General features: G+C 35.1%; 1 protein-coding gene across 9 annotated transcripts in view; it reads left to right on the top strand.

The window, feature by feature from the left end:
• SMCHD1 (structural maintenance of chromosomes flexible hinge domain containing 1) overlaps window positions 1-19,325 on the top strand; it is a 146,321-nt gene extending 126,996 nt beyond the window's left edge. The window contains exons 46-49 of one of the 9 annotated variants that reach the window (XR_012032366.1): window positions 6,960-7,118; window positions 7,415-7,529; window positions 16,318-16,422; window positions 19,166-19,325. Coding sequence is in view for 5 of the 9 variants with exons in the window: in XM_072828945.1 (XP_072685046.1) it covers window positions 6,960-7,118; window positions 7,415-7,529; window positions 11,943-12,072 (404 nt within the window). In the remaining 4 variants the exon portion in view is untranslated. Of the gene's footprint in view, window positions 1-6,959; window positions 7,119-7,414; window positions 7,530-7,660; window positions 7,843-8,959; window positions 9,048-11,942; window positions 12,088-16,317; window positions 17,367-19,162 lie in introns of those variants that run through there. The other 8 variants (XR_012032365.1, XR_012032364.1, XR_012032363.1 and 5 more) reach the window with 8 other exon arrangements.
• Window positions 19,326-20,071: the final 746 nt, after the last annotated feature.

Genomic DNA, 20,071 nt, shown 5'->3' with positions numbered 1-20,071 from the left:
CTGTGTCTCTCTATGACACTCCTTTATGTTCTTTACAAGGAATCTCCTAAACAAAATATAAATTAAAATAATTAACAAAAATGTCATGTAAATATTAAATAGAAGAAATCACCAGTAACAAGTATTAATCCCAAAGCTGACCTCAAGGCAAAGGCACTAGAAGTGCAAAGATAAATTCATTTTGATGAAAGGATGTATTCCACACTGCAGGTACAAAACTAAATAAACTTGATGCAAAAAATACAGAACCTAAATTTTTAAACTAGTAATAATAGAAACATTGTTTTGAGGAACAGTTTTTCTGTGATAGGTTATTGGTCAAATACGCAATGAATTACCACGTCTAATAAGTATTACCAGTACTTTCTTCGGTATTTATAGAGTATGTCACAAAAATTGGTCATGAGGGAACCCTGGGTGGCGCAGCGGTTTAGCGCCTGCCTTTGGCCCAGGGCGCGATCCTGGAGTCCCGGGATTGAGTCCCACGTCAGGCTTCCGGTGCATGGAGCCTGCTTCTCCCTCTGCCTATGTCTCTGCCTCTCTCTCTCTCTCTCTCTGTGTGACTATCATAAATAAATAAAAAATTTAAAAAAAAATTGGTCATGATTTCAGAGAATCAAATTGCTACTCAGCTATAATGAGACTATAAATTTTAAAAAGCAAATCTTATATAGGAGGCATTTTGTAGAATAATGTATTAGAACTTTAAAAGTAATTATTCCTTTCATCCCAAAGTAACTACCCCAAATAGTGGACATTTAGAAAAAAATATTTCATCAAAAAAGAAAAAGCTTAAGTGAGCATTACAAATCAGACTTAGACAAGACAGCTGAGATCAAATATCAAATCTATAAGCTGAATGCTTTTATTATTAAATGAGAAAGCAAATTAACTAAGCATTCAAGTCAAATGATAGGAAAAATATATTTCAAGAAACAAGTACAGCCAAATGAATTAGAAGAAGAAAAAACCTTGTACTGAATATGCAATTCCTAGAGATGGTCTTTAGGCAGGAACAAATACAAGAAGAATGTTGGCTCAGAGGATCTATTTAGACATAGAGAAATCTAATTTCTTAGGTTTCTATAACATTTTAAATACATTTAGCATCTCTAAATAAAATGGACTAAATTATAGAAAATTGCAGATGAACAAAATTGCTTCAAATAAGGCAGAAAACTTACATAGACCATTACCTGAGAAAGTGTTCAAACAGTTCATCCTTAAAGTTTTATAAGTAAATGTTTAATATATACTGTTGTATAATATAAATATGAATAATATCCACATCATCTTATGAAATTAATAACAAACCTATTTCCAAAAATAGAGAAAAAGAAAACTAGGAATGCCTGGGTGGCTCAGTGGTTGAACGTCTGCTTTTGGTTCAGGGCATGATCCCGGAGTCCTGGGATTGAGTACTGCATCAGGCTCTCCGCAGGGAGCCTGTGTCTGCCTTTGCCTATGTCTCTGCCTCTCTTTCTGTGTCTTTCATGAATAAGTAAATAAAATCCTTAAAAAAAATTTTTTTTGATATTAACCACTCTTCAGCTATATTCAGGAAGTTCTTAGTACAGTTAAATAGAAATGAGTTTAATATTGAAAGGAACAGTTTAATGGCTTTACATACAATGATTTTGGCCGAGATGTATCTGTGCATGACTAGCTTCTTTGCTTCTGGTCCGTACCCTAGTGTTCTGCCTTCAGAAGAGCTTCCTTGATGACTCTACCTGAAATTAGAAGAGCTTTTTGATACAGAAATACTAAAAGAAATGAGGAAAGAAAATATAGTTAATTTTTATAGTTAATTTTTTTAAGTTTGCATAAAATTTTAAAGCACTGTGAGGAAAACAGGCAAATGACAAACTGGGGAAAAATTGCAACATATGGTAGACATAGGTGTTATAGCCCTACTATTTAAAGCAACCTTTAAAAATCAAGAAAAAAGTTTATGGAAAAATAGGTGACATAAATAAGCAGTTGTCAGTGGAATAATAATAGTTAATATTTGAAGGCTTACTTATGTATTAGATACTTTTTAAGCTTGTCACTGGAATGATTTCATTTACTACTGCTCTCCTCATTTGATAGATGAGGATGTTGAGGCTTGATCAAAGGTTAGAGAACTTCCCCAAGTTTAGAACAATATACGTATTCAGCACGGCAAAGTGGAAGAGTAGAAAGAAAATTGTTTTATTTCTGGATTAGATAAGGTAATTTTCTTCTCCATTATCCTTTTCTATATTTTTTCCAGATCTGACCGAACAGTGTATTTATAATCAGAAAGGTTCTAATTGCTTTTAATACTCACATTCTTTGAACCGTAATTGATCTTCTGAGGAATATGCTTAAATAAACCATCTGACATATACACAAGACTTTTTTCTTCAACTCAGATGAATATTTGAGAATAGCACTTTTTTTCAAACTAAACATAAGAAATGTCAAGTGCTTTAGTTGAATTTAGAATCTGGGAAATGCCTATTAAAATGTTAAAAGGAAAGTGGTTAGAACATATAAATGCAAATATCATATATGTTAAAAATAAAACCTGCAAACTTTGTAGAATGAAAAACGAGAAGAAAGTAAGTTGATAGACCTACTGATTTTTTTCCTAACCTTCCTTTTCTATATTACTCCAAGTTTTTTATAGAGATCTTATAAGTAGAAATACTTCTTAAAAAAATTAAAATAACTCTGGATATTGCAGAAGCCAAGATATGAAAGAAAAAGTTATTAATAGCAACTGAAGAAAAATCCTTTTAAAATAGCCAATGATTAAAAAAAAATAGCCAATGATTAGTTAATATATAATTTATAAATGTGACATTAACACTTTTATTATGTCCATTTATTTCAAATATGTATTATATGTGTGGCCAGTTTAGAGATTATTATAGCATACCTAATTTATTCTACTTCTCAGTTATTACTCTCCATTTATTTTGTTGTTACTGTTTTTTTTTTAAGATTTTATTTATTTATTCATGATAGACAGAGAGAAAGAAAGGCAGAGGGAGAAGCAGGCTTCACGCAGGGAACCCAACGCGGGACTCGATCCCGGGACTCCAGGATCGCGACCTGGGCCAAAGGCAGGTGCTAAACTGCTGAGCCACCCCCCCAGGGATCCCCTGTTGTTACTGTTTTAAGTAAAGCCACTCTTGATGTTTTTAGATGTAGTGACCAAGATTATTTAAGTGCTGTAGTATTCAGGGCAAGGATATTTTGTTTTGTTCTATTATGGAAATAAATAGAGCAGTAACAATGAGCTCCCATGGACCTACCATCTAGGCACTCGTATTTCATTCATAATCTTCTTGTCTCACAACTTGCCTCTCACCACCTCTCCCCATGTGGATTATTTTGGAACAAATCAGAGGTTCTACTGTATTTTCTCATTTTTTCTTAGTCATAAGGGCTTACCATGTTTTTGCTGAATAAAATTCTTAGAATCATGTAGGGCATAAATGTTTGAAGAGATCTAAATATTTAGTAAAGTCTGCATTCCCATCTAACTTCTTGAATCTTCTATTAGTAAAAAAGTTGCTTCTGCCTTCTAAGCAAACCTTGAATACTTGACTAATACCAGCCCTTCAGCTGTACTTTCAATTCCTTTATATTATTTTTGGTAGCTTTGCATAGGAGGTCATTCATCAGGATACATTGAAATAATCTGTATTTTCTTGAATATGTATCCTACAGAAGTTAATGCATTGTATTTTGAGCTTTATATGAATTAATTTTTTAAAGTATTTTTCTATTTTCATAGGAAAAAAACATGTTTTTTCCCCTTATAAGGTAATTGAAATTTTTAGGCAACATATAAGACCTTAAAAATCATTTATAGCCGAAACTAAATGTGAATTTTGAATTTTTGTCTTTGGCAAAATTTTGTTAAATGCATTAGGAAAGACTTTTATAGACACCATGATAAACAGAAGTTCCATTTCATGTACAAAAAATTCAGGGTTGATAAGGCATATTAAATTAAGCTGCTAAGGGGTACCTGGCTGGCTCAGTTGGTGGATGCAAGTCTTGATCATGGGGTTGTGAATTTGAGCCCCATGTTGGGCATAGAGATTACTTTTCTTTTTTTTTTAAAGCTGTTACTGTCTATCTTCCACATAAAATATGAATCTACTGTTAGTGCTGCATTTAATGGGAAATATTTAACATTCCATCTTATAAAATACAGGACCACTGTCAATTAAAGTGCTTGAATATACTAATTTCTTGGGTTTTTAAAGTTTGGAAGAACCTCATAACTAACTTATTAGGAATAGGATATCAGACTCTTGACTAGAGAGAACAAATTCATGGTTCCCAAGTGGAAAGGGAGGGGCGGGAGATGGGTTAGTTAAATAGGTGATAGGGATTAAGGAGGGCATTTGGGATGATCACCTGGTGTTTTCTGTAAGTGTTGTATTACTATATTGTACACCCAAAACTAGTATTACACTGTATGTTACATAGAATTTAAATAAAAACTTTTTGGGACACCTGGGTGGCTCAGCGGTTTAGTGTCTGCCTTTGGCCCAGGGCGTGATCCTGGGATCCCGGGATCAAGTCCCACATTAGGCTACCTGCATGGAGCCTGCTTCTTCTTCTGCCTATGTCTCTGCCTCTCATGAATAAATAAATGAAATCCTTTTTAAAAAATAAATTAAAACATTTTTTAAAAAAAGAAATAGAATATCAAGCCCTAATGGCCTGAAGTTTTGTGTATTGTCTTCTGAAGAAGGACAGCATCACTGATAAACAAGTCTGACATAATTTTGTAACACATTCACATACTAAATAAGTATTGTTTTGCAGTATTTTACTGTGTGAAAACTGTACTTTACAATGTAAAGAATAACCTATGTAAAGTAAGAAAACATTATATTACTTTGAAATTAGAAGTACCACATCAGACTAGAAAACCAGTCATTTTGCCACATACCTTTAAAAGTTATCAAAAGGTCATAAAGAATTATGGATCGTAAAGACCTTGCCCTTGCTCGGTTACATATAGAATTTGTATATAAATATATGAATATATTCATGAGCATACACGGGTATATGTGAGTGTGTATTTGCCTGCTCATCAGAATGCTAGTTGTTCTCTTTTCCATACACTGTTCTTGACCTTAAGGTGTAGAATATTTCATCTTCTATCTCATGTCATATCTAATATACTCAGACTCTTAAAATTTTTTTTATAGTTTTAAGTGTAAACTAGTGTGCATGTTAAATATTTGAATTTTGAATGTCCATTCCCATGCATATTAATCATTGTGACCAGAGTGTCAAGAGGCCAGATAGTAAAATTTGAGGCCTTGTGAGCCAAGAGGCAAAATTGAGGGTGTTATGGAGGGTATTTATATAACCATTTAGAATGTGACCATTTAAAACTGTATAAAGCATTCTTGTCTGTTGACTGTAATTTGCTGACCCCTAAATTAGAGTACAGTCCCAGTATTTAATATTTAGTGTCTAGTAAATCATACAGGCAAAAAATAGTCTCAAACCTGAATATTATGGGACACCTGGGTGGCTCAGTGGTTGGGCGTCTGCCTTTGGCTCTCGGCGTGATCTCAGGATTGGTGATCGAGTCCCACATCGGGCTCCTTGCAGGGAGCCTGCTTCTCCCTCTGCCAATGTCTCTGCCTCTCTCTGTGTGTCTCTCATGAATAAATAAATAAAATCTTAAAAAAAAAACAAACCTGAATATTGTGAGGTACCTGGGTGGCTCACTCCATTGAGTGTCTGCCTTCAGCTCAGGTCATGATCCCAGGGTCCTGGGATTGAGCTCCACATCAGGCTCTCTGCTCAGCGGGGAGTCTGCTTCTCCCTCTCCTCCTCCCCCCAGCCTGTGCACGCTCTCGTGCTCTCTCTCTGCCAAATAAAATCTTTTTAAAAGAAAAAGAAAAAACCTGAATATTGGAATGCCTGGATGGCTCAGCGGTTGAGCGTCTGCCTGCAGCTCAGGGCATGATCCTGGGATCTGGGATCAGGTCCCACATCGGGCTCCTTGCAGGAAGTCTGCTGCTCTCTCTTCCTGTGTGTGTGTGTGTCTCTCTCTCTCTTTCTCTCTGTCTCTGACTCTCAGGAATAAATAAATAAAATCTCTTTTAAAAATAAATAAACCTGAATACTGCAATACATTTTTAGACATAGTAATTTATAGAAAGTTTTTTGAAAATTAAGTATTTTATCAAGAGTGCATTTCTGAAAGCTTTAATAAGGTAATGGTCATATCTTTTGGAAGTATTGATTTTCTAGTAGTACTATACGTATTTAAAAAAATTTTTTTAAGTAATCTCTACACCCAGCATAGGTCAAACTCATGACCCAAGATCAAGAGTGGCACATTCCACCAACTGAGCTGAGCCAGGCACCTCTAGCGTTTCTATATTTGATGCATATGCCACCCCCCTCAACTTGTCTGTGTGGAATTAGATTGAATAATGACTATCAAAACATTAACTGCGAGAGAGTGATCCAGTTCACAGAGTACTTTTACATAGAAAACTCTTTCCTGACACAAATTTATTAAAGTCAAGCAATTGAAAATTAAAATTTAACGAGCACTAGTTTTGTGCAAGGGTCTAAACTGCATTTTTATTTCATTTGTATACATTGAACAAAGTCTTGAGGCTTTAAAAATGGTTCCCAAATGTTACTATAATACAATACCTAGTGTTGCTAATTCTTCTTTCTTCAAACACTGACTTGATACGGTATCAGTTCTTTTTTTTTTTTTTTAAGATTTTATTCATTTATTCATGAGAGACAGAGAGAGGCAGAGATACAGGCTGAGGGAGAAGCAGGCTCCATGCAGGGAGCCTGACGTGGGACTCGATCCTGGGTCTCCAGGATCACACCCTGGGCTGAAGGCGGCACTAAACCGCTGAGATACCCGGGACTACCACCCCAGTATCAGTTCTTTTAATCAGATGTCTTTGGTTTCTTTGCAGATCTTCTCCAACAGTATCGTACTGCTGTGAACAAGTCGAACAGTGTGATCGAGGACCTTAACCGTCAGTTAGAGTACCTTCACACTCCTGATATGAAGAAGAAAAAACAAGAACTTGATGAACAAGAAAAGAATCTGAAACTGATCGAGCAAAAACTAGGTTGGTGCTTGCTTTTTGTTACCTGTACTTTCTCTGTATGAGGGCGGATATTTATATTAGAGTTTAACTCCAAGAAGAATGTGAATGACGCATAACCTAAGTCAACACTCTTATCCTCCAAGTCATCTGATAAATGCTTATAAGGTTTTCTCTTACCAGAAATAGTAGGAAGCATTCTCAGTATGATTAATTCTTTTTCTTTTTTTTTTTTTGATTAATTCTTTTTCTATAAATTAAGATACTATAATAATCCCAGTCTTTTAAAAGTTCATTTTCTGCATTTTCTATCTTTACAGGTATGACTCCCACACGGAAGTGTAATGACTCATTGCGCCATCCAGCAAAGGTTGAAATGACAGATTGTCCAATTCCTCCTAAAAGAATGAGAAGAGAAGCTTCAAGACAAAATAGGTGAGTTTATTGTGACCTCTGAGTTATCATTGGTTAGTTTATCAAAGCTTTTAAGTCATACTTGAAAATCAGCATGGGGGGCGCCTGTGTGGCTCGGTCAGTTGAGAGTCTGATTCTTGATTTCTACTCAGGATATAATCTCAGGTTCATGGGATCAAGCCACCAAGTCCGGCTCTATGCTGACTGTGGAGCCTGCTTGGGATTCTCTCCTCCTTCTCCCTCTGTCCTTCCCCATTCATGTGCTCTCTGTCTCTGTCTCTCTGTCTCTGTCTCAAAAATAATTCTAATAATAAACTTCTTAAAAAAATAAAAACCAGGATGAATTTATTCCTGATTTCTTCTTTGAGCCAGAATTAGGGGTTTTGTCTGATTTGAAAAGACTAAGTGATAAATAATGAAGATAAGACATAATTATTATATTTTCCTAGGATACTCCAGTTTTCTAAATGATTTTTACTAATTATTTGGAAATGTTTCTAGTTTATGTTTTGTTTAAAATCAGTGTCAAGATTTAAATTGCTTTTCTGTTGTTTGGCTTACCTTGTAAATACACTACATTCTGCTTTATAAGATCAGCAGTTTGCTGAGTTAGAATATACAAAACCAGTTGTATATTATTAATTTTTAAAATGCATATAAATGGTTGGTTTAGAAAATCAGATACCATTTAGATAGCACACCGAAAATCCCAGCAAAGCTACCTGCAACCTAACTCAATGGTAAGACAACTGTCCTTTTTAGATTAGATATTAGGCCATCCTTTGGAGGATAGCATGATACTGGGATTTCTTGTACATTATTTCAAAAGGTTTAAATATGGACTCTGCCTGAATAAGTGTCTCATTGACTATAGAGGAGTTTCTTTGAGACTTTAACAGTCAGAATTGGTATTCCATGCCCTATCCATCTACATATTCTACATTTATTCAGTTATTGTTTGAATGCTTATTTTGTGCTATCTGTTGCTGATGAGTAAAAGTAGCATAGTTCTTGCTCCCTCATGGAGCTCTACAGTCTTGTGCAGAAGGATAGTTCCAAAAAGTAAACATTTTCCTGTGTATGGAGTAATGTTAAGTTCTATGAAAGAAAAAAGGATGAAATGATATAAAATGATGGGGAAACTATGTTGGTTGTCAGGAAAGATGCATTTTAGAGAAAGGATGAGAAGCTGCCAGCCATATAGGAATTAGTTTCAGTAAACAGAAAATAATGAACGTTCTGAGAAAGTAGCAAGTATTGTATGTTTGTGGAACTGAAAAGATGTTTGTGTGGCTGAGGCATGGGAAGGGGAAGAAGCAAGAGTGTTTGGAGAGGTAGGCAGAAGCCAGGTTATCTGCACTCCCAAAAGAGAGAAATTTGTGTTGCTAAAAATTGTGAGAGAAAATTCCTTATCTCACTGATATCTCTTGAGTACCTAATATTGTGTCCAGATGGGGGCAAGTGTCTTGGAATTGCTGCCTTTGAATTATGGAAGAGAGATGAAATGATAATGAGATTATGAGAGAAGTGTTTCCACATGTGAGTATGTGAATGATGTATATTTATTATGAGCACGCAATATATATATAGGAACTATTAAGCTGACTGCTGAAAGTGTGTTGGGGTAGTACAGCACCAGAAGAATATTTGTAATTGGTTTAAACACAACAGTTTTTACAAATCATAAGTTCAAAATGATGCAAGAGAATCTTCACTGATGATCACTGGCAATTGCTAGGGCACCAACTCATTATTGTAAAAATTGATATATCCATATAGTAAAGACATTCTTTTTTTTTTTTTTTTTAAAGATTTATTTATTTTAAATAGAGACTGTGTGGGGGCAGGCAGAAGAAGAGGGAAAGAGTCTTAAGCAGACTCCACGCTGAGCGGGGAGCCTGATGTGGGTCTCAATCTCACAGCCCTAAGATTATAACCTGAAGTGACTGAAAGCAAGAGTCAGACACTTAACCAACTGCACCACACAGCTGCCCTTTTTCTGTTTTTTTTTTTTTTTTTTTAAAGACATGGTCTTACTTAAATGAACTGTTTTCAGAGTAACCAAATAGTTGAAGTTGTGTGTGTGTGTGTGTGTGTAAGCATAAGGGTAGTATTTAATGATTCATCAGTTGCATATAATACCCAGTGCTTATTACATCATGTGCCCTCCTTAATGCCCATCACCCAGTTACCCCATCCCCCTTCCCCCCTCCAGCAACCCTCAGTTTGTTCCCGTAGTTAACACTCTTATGGTTTGTCTCCCTTTTGCTATATTTATCTTATTTTTCCTTGAAGAAAGTTATTTATAGAAGTTCTTCTTTAAAAGGCACGATAATAAATAAATTAATTAATTAATTAATTAAATTTTAAAAAAATAAAAATAAATAAAAGGCACGATAAAATTGTGACATGATTTTGCCACCCCTAATAAAATAATAGATTTAGGCAATAATAATCAATAGATACTCAAGTGATTAAGTAAAAAGTTGATGGGGAAACTTAGTAATGGAAAGATCAGATTGATACACATGAATCCACTGATTGATCTTAGCAACACTAAAAGTAGGACATTTACTATTATGTGATTGAGTAGGAAATAACCTGAATCCAGTGAAGCTTCTAATTAGTGTTTCCTGAGGTTCTGCAGAAGAAGTAAGCAATCCAGAAAACTATTTTCCCCAAGATAGTGTGTAAATGGTAACCTCCTAGGTGCTTGGGAAGGAGGTTAATGCATTGCAAAGAATAGATACTGTAAGACATGAGAGCTTAAATCTCTTACAAATTAAGAACAGTTTGATTTAACTACAAGTATAGAGGAAAAAGGAAGTTAGAAACAAGTCAAATGATACCACCAAGAAGTATCAGCCAAATCCAGAATGTCTAGAATGGGACATTGTACAGGACAAATGACAGTTTTATTAATAAAATGGTTCCATAAAAGAAGGAAAGGAAGGATGAACTATTTGTTATAGAATAAAAGTGATTGAAAGGTATAAGAATCCAATGCAATGTGAAGTCCTTGTCTGGATCCACATTTGAATGTTTAAAATGACAACTTTGAAAAAACTTGAAGAAATTTTAGTATCACCTAGATATTAGCTACATTAAGAAATGTTGTGTATAACAACATTGTATATTTACATTAAAATAACTATATTATTAGAAATGTGTACTGAGGTATCAGTTAAATAACATGATGTCTGGGGTATACTCTAGAATACTGCCAGGGACGCCTGGGTGCCTCAGTGGTTGAGTGTCTGCCTTCCAACCAGGGTGTGATCCTGGAGACCCGGAATCAAGTCCCACATCAGGCTTCCTGCATGGAGCCTGCTTCTCCCTCTGCCTGTGTCTCTGCCTCTCTCTCTCTGTGTCATAAATAAATAAATACATACATACATACATACATACATACTAACTGCCTGCCAGGGGGAGTAAAAAATGATAGGATATCAAAACAAGATTGGGCAAAATATAAAACTATTGCAGCTTGAAATAGGAATTCAATATATTAATCCCTTTATTTTCATGTAGATTTACTATAATTTTTTGCAGGGTTATTTTGTTGTTGTTTATTTACTTAAGTAATCTCTATACCTAACATGGGGCTTGAACTTATGACCCCAAGATAAAGAATCACATACTCTTCTGACTGAGTCAGCCAGGCACCCCTCCTATAATTTTTAAAGACTATCCAGGTTTGTAACATCAGGGAGGAAATACCTACCAAGCAGTTCTAGACTAAAGTATATATTCTTGAAGCTGCCCTATATAGCCTCAGCATTGAATTAGCCCTAAACCTTGCAGTTACTACAATACACTACACATGTCACTAATTTGAATCCTAATTAAGATTTTGTAGCAATTCAGAGGTAGTATGGGCTAGAGTTGATTTTTTTTATCATTATGTTGTTAGTAGTGATAGTATCATTTCCATTGAAGTCATACATGTAAATAAATCGAATGGTATATAAGATTTAGTGTTGTAATATGAGCCACATATGTAATTTAAAGTTTTCTAGAAGCCGGATGAAAAAGAAACAAAAAAAAGAAAAAAGAAAAACTGAGATTTATTTTAATAATTGATTTTTTTAACCCAGTATACAAAACATTATCATTGCAACATGTAAACAGTGTAAAACATTCTTGAGATACTTTAAATAATTTTTTCATACAAAGTCTTTGAAATTCAGAAGACAGCAAATCTTTAAGCACTAGTTACATGGCAAGTGCTCTGGAGCCACATGTGGCTGATGGATACCAAATTGGAGAGCACAGGTGCAAAAGAGAGCTTATGATGATGAAATCTTCTATCTTCTGCATCTTGATGAAATCTTCTATCCTCGCATCTTCACCCATCCATTCCCCAGAAGCAACCTTTGTTTTAATTATTTAATTTTAGTTATTCTGTTGCCTCCCTCTTTTTTTTTTTTTAAGATTTTATTTATCTATTCATGAGAGACAGAGAGAGAGAGGCAGAGATACAGGCAGATGGAGAAGCAGGCTCCATGCAGGGAGCCCGACGTGGGACTTGATCCCAGGACCCCAGGATAACGCCTTGGCCTGAAGGCAGGTGCTAAACCGCTGAGCCACCCAGGGATCCCCATCTCCCTCTTTTTTATATACTCTATCCATCTTATCCGCTTTAAGACAGCACAGGTCACCTGACCACTTGGTGTGGATGTCCATCATCCCTAGCCTACTTAATGACTTTCAGACTGAATTGTTTGGAAATGTTTTAGAACTTTCCTTCTGTCATTATATTATTTAGTTATAGTCTGTACTATAACCACAAGCAAATCCTCTATGCTTTTTTCAAAGATAGAAAGCTATAAAAATGCACACATTATTTTGGCTATGTAAATATTTAGTACTAGGCAGAGTTGTGTGCTAGGATTTTATTGACTTCTCAAAGTTTTAGGCCACCAATTAGGGTTCCAAATATCAAGATCAAGTGAGTCTTCCATAGTATATCAGTTTTTTTAAACATGTTAAATTTTAACTCAGTTCCTATTTAGACTGTTTCTCGGATGTTAATTTTTCTGCACTTTCTAATTTCCTTTTTTTCCTTTCACTATTTACCTTTGTTTTTTTCTAAAGAATTTATTTGAGAGAGTGTGAGCATGAGTGGGAGAAGGGGTAGAGGAGGGAAGAGAAGGAGAGAGAAAATCTCTCAAGGCAGACTGTGCTGAGCATAGAGCCTGACATAGAGCTCAGTCTCACCCTGAGATCATGACCTGAGCCAAAATCAAGAGTTGATCAACCACCTGAGCCTCCCAGGTGCCCCGTTTCACTGTTTACCTTGACCACATATTCTTCCTCCTCCTCCTACAGTGACTAGTAACTATATATATATATGTAGATCTCATGGGTCTTCTTTGGCTACTCTTGGGTTGAATCCACTGTTTCTTGGATTCCTTGTGTTTCTCTCATAACTTTCTTAGGAAAAGTGTATACAAAAAAACTTGGGAGTCCTTGTGTATCTGATAATGCCATCACTCTGCCTTCACATTTTTTTTTAATTGTATTTATTTATTCGAGAGAGTGCACAAGGAGAGGGGCAGAGGAGGAGAGAGAAAGAAAGAGAATCCCAAGCAGACTATACACCAAGTATGGAGCTTGACATGGGGCTTGATCTTAAAACCCTAAGATCATGACCTGAGCCGAAACCAAGAGATGGACTCAACTGAATGAGCTACCCAGGAGCCACCTGCCTTCACGTTTGATTGAAGTTTTCTGGGGATAACAAGAAACAAGTCTAGAGTATACCAAAAGAGAAGGGACGGGGAAACAGTCTGGAGACAGTGGGAGACGGTCTGCCTGCCTGATGGAACTCAGGAACAATAGAGTGAATGGGAGCAAAATGAAAAAGGAGAGGAAACCACAGCCTAGAATATGCCAGATTTTCAAAACAAATGTTGATTTCCTTGTTTCTAGGAATCAAAGATACCACCACAAAGTTAGACAATAGTAATTAATTAAATTTTGGGATATTGGCTTCAGGTATAGTTGGTGGCACCCTTAGACACTTATCTAATGCTGGCACCTAGGGAGCTAGCAGCCTGATAGTTGGCTCTCCAGCCATGCACTTATAAAGCAGAGCCTGCTGGCTCTTGGACTCTGCTCTGCCCTGTCCCACCTAAAGTTTCCACTCAGAGGAACTTGATGGAAAAATAGTTACGATTTTTGTTAACAGGAGAAAAAATCCAGGCCAGAAGCATTCTTTTTCTTAAATGTAATTATACAGCCAAGAAACATGCATATGAGAGAGTCAACATGTGAGAGAAAATCCAAGATAAATAGTAAAACCAACCCTGGAAGCTGATTCAACTGAACTTAAAATTTTTAATTCCTACTTAGATTTTCAGGAGTCCTATTAACGAAACTCAGAGTGTATTATTAGAGACAGCCAGGATAAGATCACAGATTACAAATACTATTGCTGAAATAAAAATTTCAGAAGACTAAAGTCAAACTTCCCAGAAAAATAGAAAAAAAATATATGAAGGAAACATAGGGAACCAATTCTGTTCAGAATCCTAGAAAGAAGAAAATGGAGAAGTAAAAAATACGTGGAAGATATTTTCCCAGGGATAAATTAAAGGGTCCACTGAAAGCCCAGCACAATGACTGACAAAAGATGTGCCAAAATATATTTCATAATACAGTTTTAGAATACCAAGGAAAAGGGGAGGAGTGTAAATGTTTCCAGAGAGCAAAACAGAACCATATTGGCTACACAACTTTTGACACAGGAAGTAGACACAAAAAATTCACCATTTTTGTTTAGCTTTGTGGTGGCAGGGTTACAAGTTTTAGGTTGGGGGTGCCTGAGTGCCTCTGTTGGTTAAGCAGCTAATTCTTGGTTTCTGCTCAGGTCATGATCTTATGGGTCATGGGATCAAACCCCACATTGGGTTCTATACACAATGAGGAGTCTGCTTAAGAATTCTCTCCCTTTGTGCTTCCCTCTACTTGTGATCTCTACTTGTGCTCTCTCTCTCAAATAATATTTAAAAAGAAAAGTTTTAGGTTGAAAATTTGGTACATTCTATCTCATGGCTTTCTCCCCCTTTGCATACTATTTATATTTGGGAGATTTAAAATCAGTTTAAATCTCCATTAAAAAATTTGTTTTTAAGAATTATTTTTATTTACTTTAGAGCACAAGTAGGGGAAAGGCAGAGGGAGAGAATCTCAAGCAGACTCCTCAGTGAGCCAGAGGTAGGGCTTAACAGACTGAACCAACCACCCAGGCACCCCTAAAATTTAAATTAAGATTTAATTAGTAGTTTCCTCATCCTTAATCTCTACTAGTTCTCCATAGATCTTGAACTAATAATTCTTGTACAGTCTCGAGCATTTGAAATAAAAGTATCTTGGGGTACCTGGGTGGCCTAGTTGGTTAACCATTCTACTCTTGATTTCAGCTTAGGTCATGATCTCAGGGTCGTGAGATCGAGCCCCGTGTCAAGCTCTGACACCTGGAGCCTGTTTAAGATTCTCTCCCTCACCTTCCACTCACTCTCTCTCTCTCACAGACACACACACACACACAAGAAATGAAAGTATCTTACAGTGTTAAAATGCTGATATAGTTCATCCCTACAATTGGGAACAAATATTAAGTAGTAAACAGCAAGCAGCATGACTTTGTATTTATATGTTTTATTTTTATTTGTATAGGCATATACTATGTGTAAACTGAGATTGTATACCATGTTTCATCAACTCTAAGAGGATATTATAAAAATCACCATTTCATGAAACATTAAAAAAAAACTTTAGATTAACTCATGACATTAAAAGGTAGAGTTCAAAGATGTTAAATGTGGGGGAAAAAATGTGGATCTTGGAATCCACAAAATTTGCTTAGCAGTGGATGATTCTCTGCAGTAGATTCAATAGAGGCTTTAGTTTTCTAATTGATTTTCTACTCATAGAGTAAAAATTAGCTGTTTATCAAAAACGTGTCTTCTATTTGGAGATGGCAGATCAGGGAACTTTCATTAGAAAATTATTTAGATACATCTGACTGTTATCTGAATATATATATGTGTATACATATATATGTATTATCTATATATAATTAGATTATATAGATATAATTATATATATGATTAATATATATCTGACTATACACATACACACATCGTGTTCATCTCTATATGATGGATCTATATGGATCTATATGGATGTTTTTAAATACTTGTCCTTATTTTGTGACTTTCTGTAATCACTATAATTCTTGTTTACTTTTAAAGTAGTAATTTCATGTAAGAAAAGGGGAAAAGAAAAATGAAACTTCAGTTTTGGGGTCTAAGATACACCATTCCAAAGAACTGTGGTACGAATTGCTTAACCTTTACTCTATGTGTTAAGTGCTGCTTTTATTTTGAGGATCTCTCTCTCTCTCCCTCTCTCTTTGGCATACATGTGACAGAAGTAATTATATACAAAGATTTAATTAAATATGTTTATACTAGGGTGTCTGGGGTGGCTCAGTGAGTGTTAAACATCTGCCTTCAGCTCAAGTCATCCCAGGATTCTGGGATCAAGTCCTGCATCAGGTTCCCTGCTCCATGGGGAACCTGCATCATCTTCTCCCACTGCCTGCCACTCCCTCTGCTTGTGCTCACTCTCTCTCTGTCAAATAAGTAAATAAAATTTTAAAAATAAATAAATATGTTTAAATCAAGAATTATCTAATTAATGGAACATAGTTCCATTTGGTATTTAACCATCTAGTTCTGCTGAGGGAGTTTAGGAAAACTATGGTACATAAAATTTATTTTTTTTCCACATTGACCAGGATTATAACCAAATCAGATGTGTGAACAATTACAGAGAAGAGGAGGCCATTGGTCTCATGAAGAATGCTCTGCCTTCTGCAGCTCTGTTTCAGAAGACCGAGAGGGTGACTTACCGGACTGAGTATTTCTGGGGACAATACGATTATCTGGGCATGCGTTTCCATGTCAATTCAAATGGGACTGGAAACAGCCCTTCAATTTTATGAATCTCACGGGACAGTATGGATTTACTGGAATTATTCCAGTCATCATGCAAATGGTTGCAAATGTATCAGAGGAAAATGTGCAAACATTGCAGTGACTGTAAAACTGGCACATGGCATTTATTAATCCTGAAGAAAAGCATATGTACTATTTTTCAGTATGATTATCATGGATATGCTAGAACTATTTCTTGAAAACAAACCTTTTTATTGCTTCTGTGTGAATTTATTTAACAAAACTTTTTTGTCTGTTGTGTTTAAGGAAAGTTCTAGAGGTTAAGTATTTAAATGTAAATATGTGAGGAAACTCTTAATGAAGAATTCAGAATAAAAATAGAAAAAGCACAGGTATCTGGAAATTCAAATGTTGAGATACAGGGAGGAAAAATTGATGAGTGAATTTGTGACAGCAGTAGCATTTTAAATTTCTAAAGACTTATTCTGTATATATATATATATATATATATAAAATATGCAGCAGCAATTTTTTAAAGTATTGTTTGACTTTATTAATACTAGATGATATAGTCTCAGCCTTAATTCTACATTTTCATTATTTTGTAATTTTTTATTACTATTTTTAAAGGGTTACAGAAGTCGTACACTCCCACATTAATAATAGTCTGCTAGAAAGTTGCTGCAAAAATGTTAAAATTCTGTGTTAATTCAAGCTAATGTATGTCAATATATATGTTTTTGTGTAAGTCCAGGACTATTGGTTTGTGAACTTATTTTGTAAGGAAATGCTTTTGGTACAGTTTTGTGTCCCAGGAAATGTGTGTGTTTTTAATCCTTTCTGAATATACAGTGAGGTTAATAAAAAGGATTGTTTCTTCCCTATTAAATACATAAGTGTTTTCCTTTTTTAACATTGAAAGCTCTCTAAAAGTTACTTGGTAAAAACTATTACAATATTGATTTATCTTTATAACTGGAAGTCATTTAACTTTTGTTGAAGAAGGAAATAAATTGGCAATAATCTAGCTAAAGGAAAGAATAGATTCCTTTTAAATGACACTTTCTTACTAGTTAAATGTTAGTGCTAAAAAAAGAGTTCCAAAAAAAAGAGTTCCATCTTTCAAATTGTTTATACTTTTTACTATATGACTTATTTACAATCATTATGAAATGGGTGAGATTGTTATATTTTTAGTATGTAATTTTCTAATTATACTTGTTAGTAAAATGTTTGCATTTATATCCTTTTTATACTGTCAGAATGTCTTCAGTTCTGTCAGCTAAACATTTTCATGAAATCATCTCTTCCTCTTCATGACTGTGTAATTACATTTGTGAAATTATACGTGTTAATTTTTATTTGCATGCCTGTTGAACACTTTGTATTTCTTTTGACCTCAAAAAGAGATTGCTACTTTTCATTAACACATATAAGTTTAAATTTAGGAATAGAGAGATAGCAACATTAAAATTCATTGTAGGACATTTGGCCTTAAAATACTAATTATCGGGCAGCCGGGGTGCCTCATGGGTTTAGCGCCACCTTCACCCCAGGGCGTGATCCTGGAGACCCAGGGTCAAGTCCCACGTCGGGCTCCCTGCATAGAGCCTGTTTCTCCCTCTGCCTGTGTCTCTGCCCCTCTCTCTCTCTCTCTCTCTGTCTCTCATGAATAAATAAATAAAATCTTTAAAAAACAAATACTAAATATCTTAAACATAAGGTCGTTTCTCCAAATCTGGCTTTGTGCAAGCAGTTATTTCGTTTACAGATGCATCAATAACCTAAGTGTCTGAAAATATCTTAATTCCCTTTTGGAGAGTGATTAAATTGGTGTTAAAGAATCACCTATCCCAGTGATAAGTAATTTATAGTGTAGACAGACATTCATAATATTATGTTAGGAAGCCTAAATTCAAGAAAAAGTCCAATAATATGAAATAGATTCCCAGTATTCTGATTCTTTAAACCATGCTTTAATATAAACAAATGTGGAATAGAAAATATTAGTAATTATATCTCTGCAAAGTACTGTACTTAAATCTTTGCTAATAGCATTTATGTTTACCTTTCTCTTGTGTTTTCTCCCACACTTATTCTTAATTGTTTTTTTTTTAAGGTTTTTATTTTTAATTTATTTGTTAATGAGAGACACAGAGAGAGGCGGAGACACAGGGAGAGGGAGAAGCAGGCTCCATGCAGGCAGGCCGATGCGGGACTTGATCCTGGGACCGCGGGATCACGCTCTGGGCTGAAGGCAGACGCTCAATGGCTGAGCCACCGAGGCGTCCCTTAATTCTGTTTTTAATTTTCGAAAAAAATAGAAAATTGCATTTCATTTTTCTACATTTTTATTTTAGAATAAAGAATTATGTACCTTGACTATTTACTTGATATTCCATTTGGGAAGATTTTAATTTTTTATTGGTGTACTTAAATATAATTGGAATTCAGTTTTATGCTTGAAAATAGCAGGATCAAAAACCAATTAGAGTGAGACCATTACACAGGGAGAGGGAGAAGCAGGCTGTGCTAGAAAGCCAGGGAAATCTTGTAGATATGAGTTCTGTGATATATTTAGTGGTAAGTGGTTAGCAAATTTAGTGAAAAAATTTATTTCCATGCTTGTATAAACCAGAAGTTGGTTTTGATTTGTTAGACTTCTTACATATTTCTCCTCTTCAGTAGTTTTGCAGAGTGAATTACTTCTTGGAAGAACTGACAAGTCAACCATGGATCCCTTTGTCAACTATAATGATATAATGAAAAGTCAGAAGAATCCTAAAGAAAACAATCAGATCTGTTGAAAAAGAATAATAAATTGAGCTCTGGCTACATTTGTATGAAATAGGTGCTAATTGCATAATGTTTTATATAGTAGAATTTAGATTATTCTAAATAATAATGGATGGTTACAATGGTTGTCTAGAATGGAGTGCCATTTTCATAAGACATTTATAAATATGATTACTGAGATGCTTCAAAATATAAAACAAAAAAATTGGCCTTAGTTGTTTGAAATACAAAATAATTTTTATTGCAGAATTTATGAATTCATTAATTTAGCAAATACTTATATCTGCTATTTTGCAAACTAGTGTGTCTGACCTGTGGCCAAAGATAATTGCTATCAATGAGTAACATGCTGAATAAAACATTTACATGTAGGGATCCCTGGGTGGCGCAGCGGTTTGGCGCCTGCCTTTGGCCCAGGGTGTGATCCTGGAGACCCGGGATCGAATCCCACATCGGGCTCCCGGTGCATGGAGCCTGCTTCTCCCTCTGTCTGTGTCTCTGCCTCTCTCTCTCTCTCTCTCTCTCTCTATGTGACTATCATAAATAAATAAAATTTAAAAAAAAAAAAAAAAAAAAAAAAAAAACATTTACATGTATATTATTTACAGAAGACACAGTACATTAAAAACATTTAAAAGATGGAAAAGGATACATCATGCAAATAGGAATCAGCAAATTTGGAGTTAGATCAATACACAAAATCAACTTAGAAGCATGTTATTAGAGATAATGAGAGACACAGATTGTTTGTTTTTTTTAAGATTTTATTCATGAGAGACAGAGGCAGAGACAAAGCCA

This window comes from Canis lupus, chromosome 6, assembly GCF_048164855.1.
Source record: "Canis lupus baileyi chromosome 6, mCanLup2.hap1, whole genome shotgun sequence".
NCBI classification, from domain to species: Eukaryota; Metazoa; Chordata; class Mammalia; order Carnivora; family Canidae; genus Canis; species Canis lupus.
This window is presented reverse-complemented; position numbering and strand designations above follow the sequence as displayed.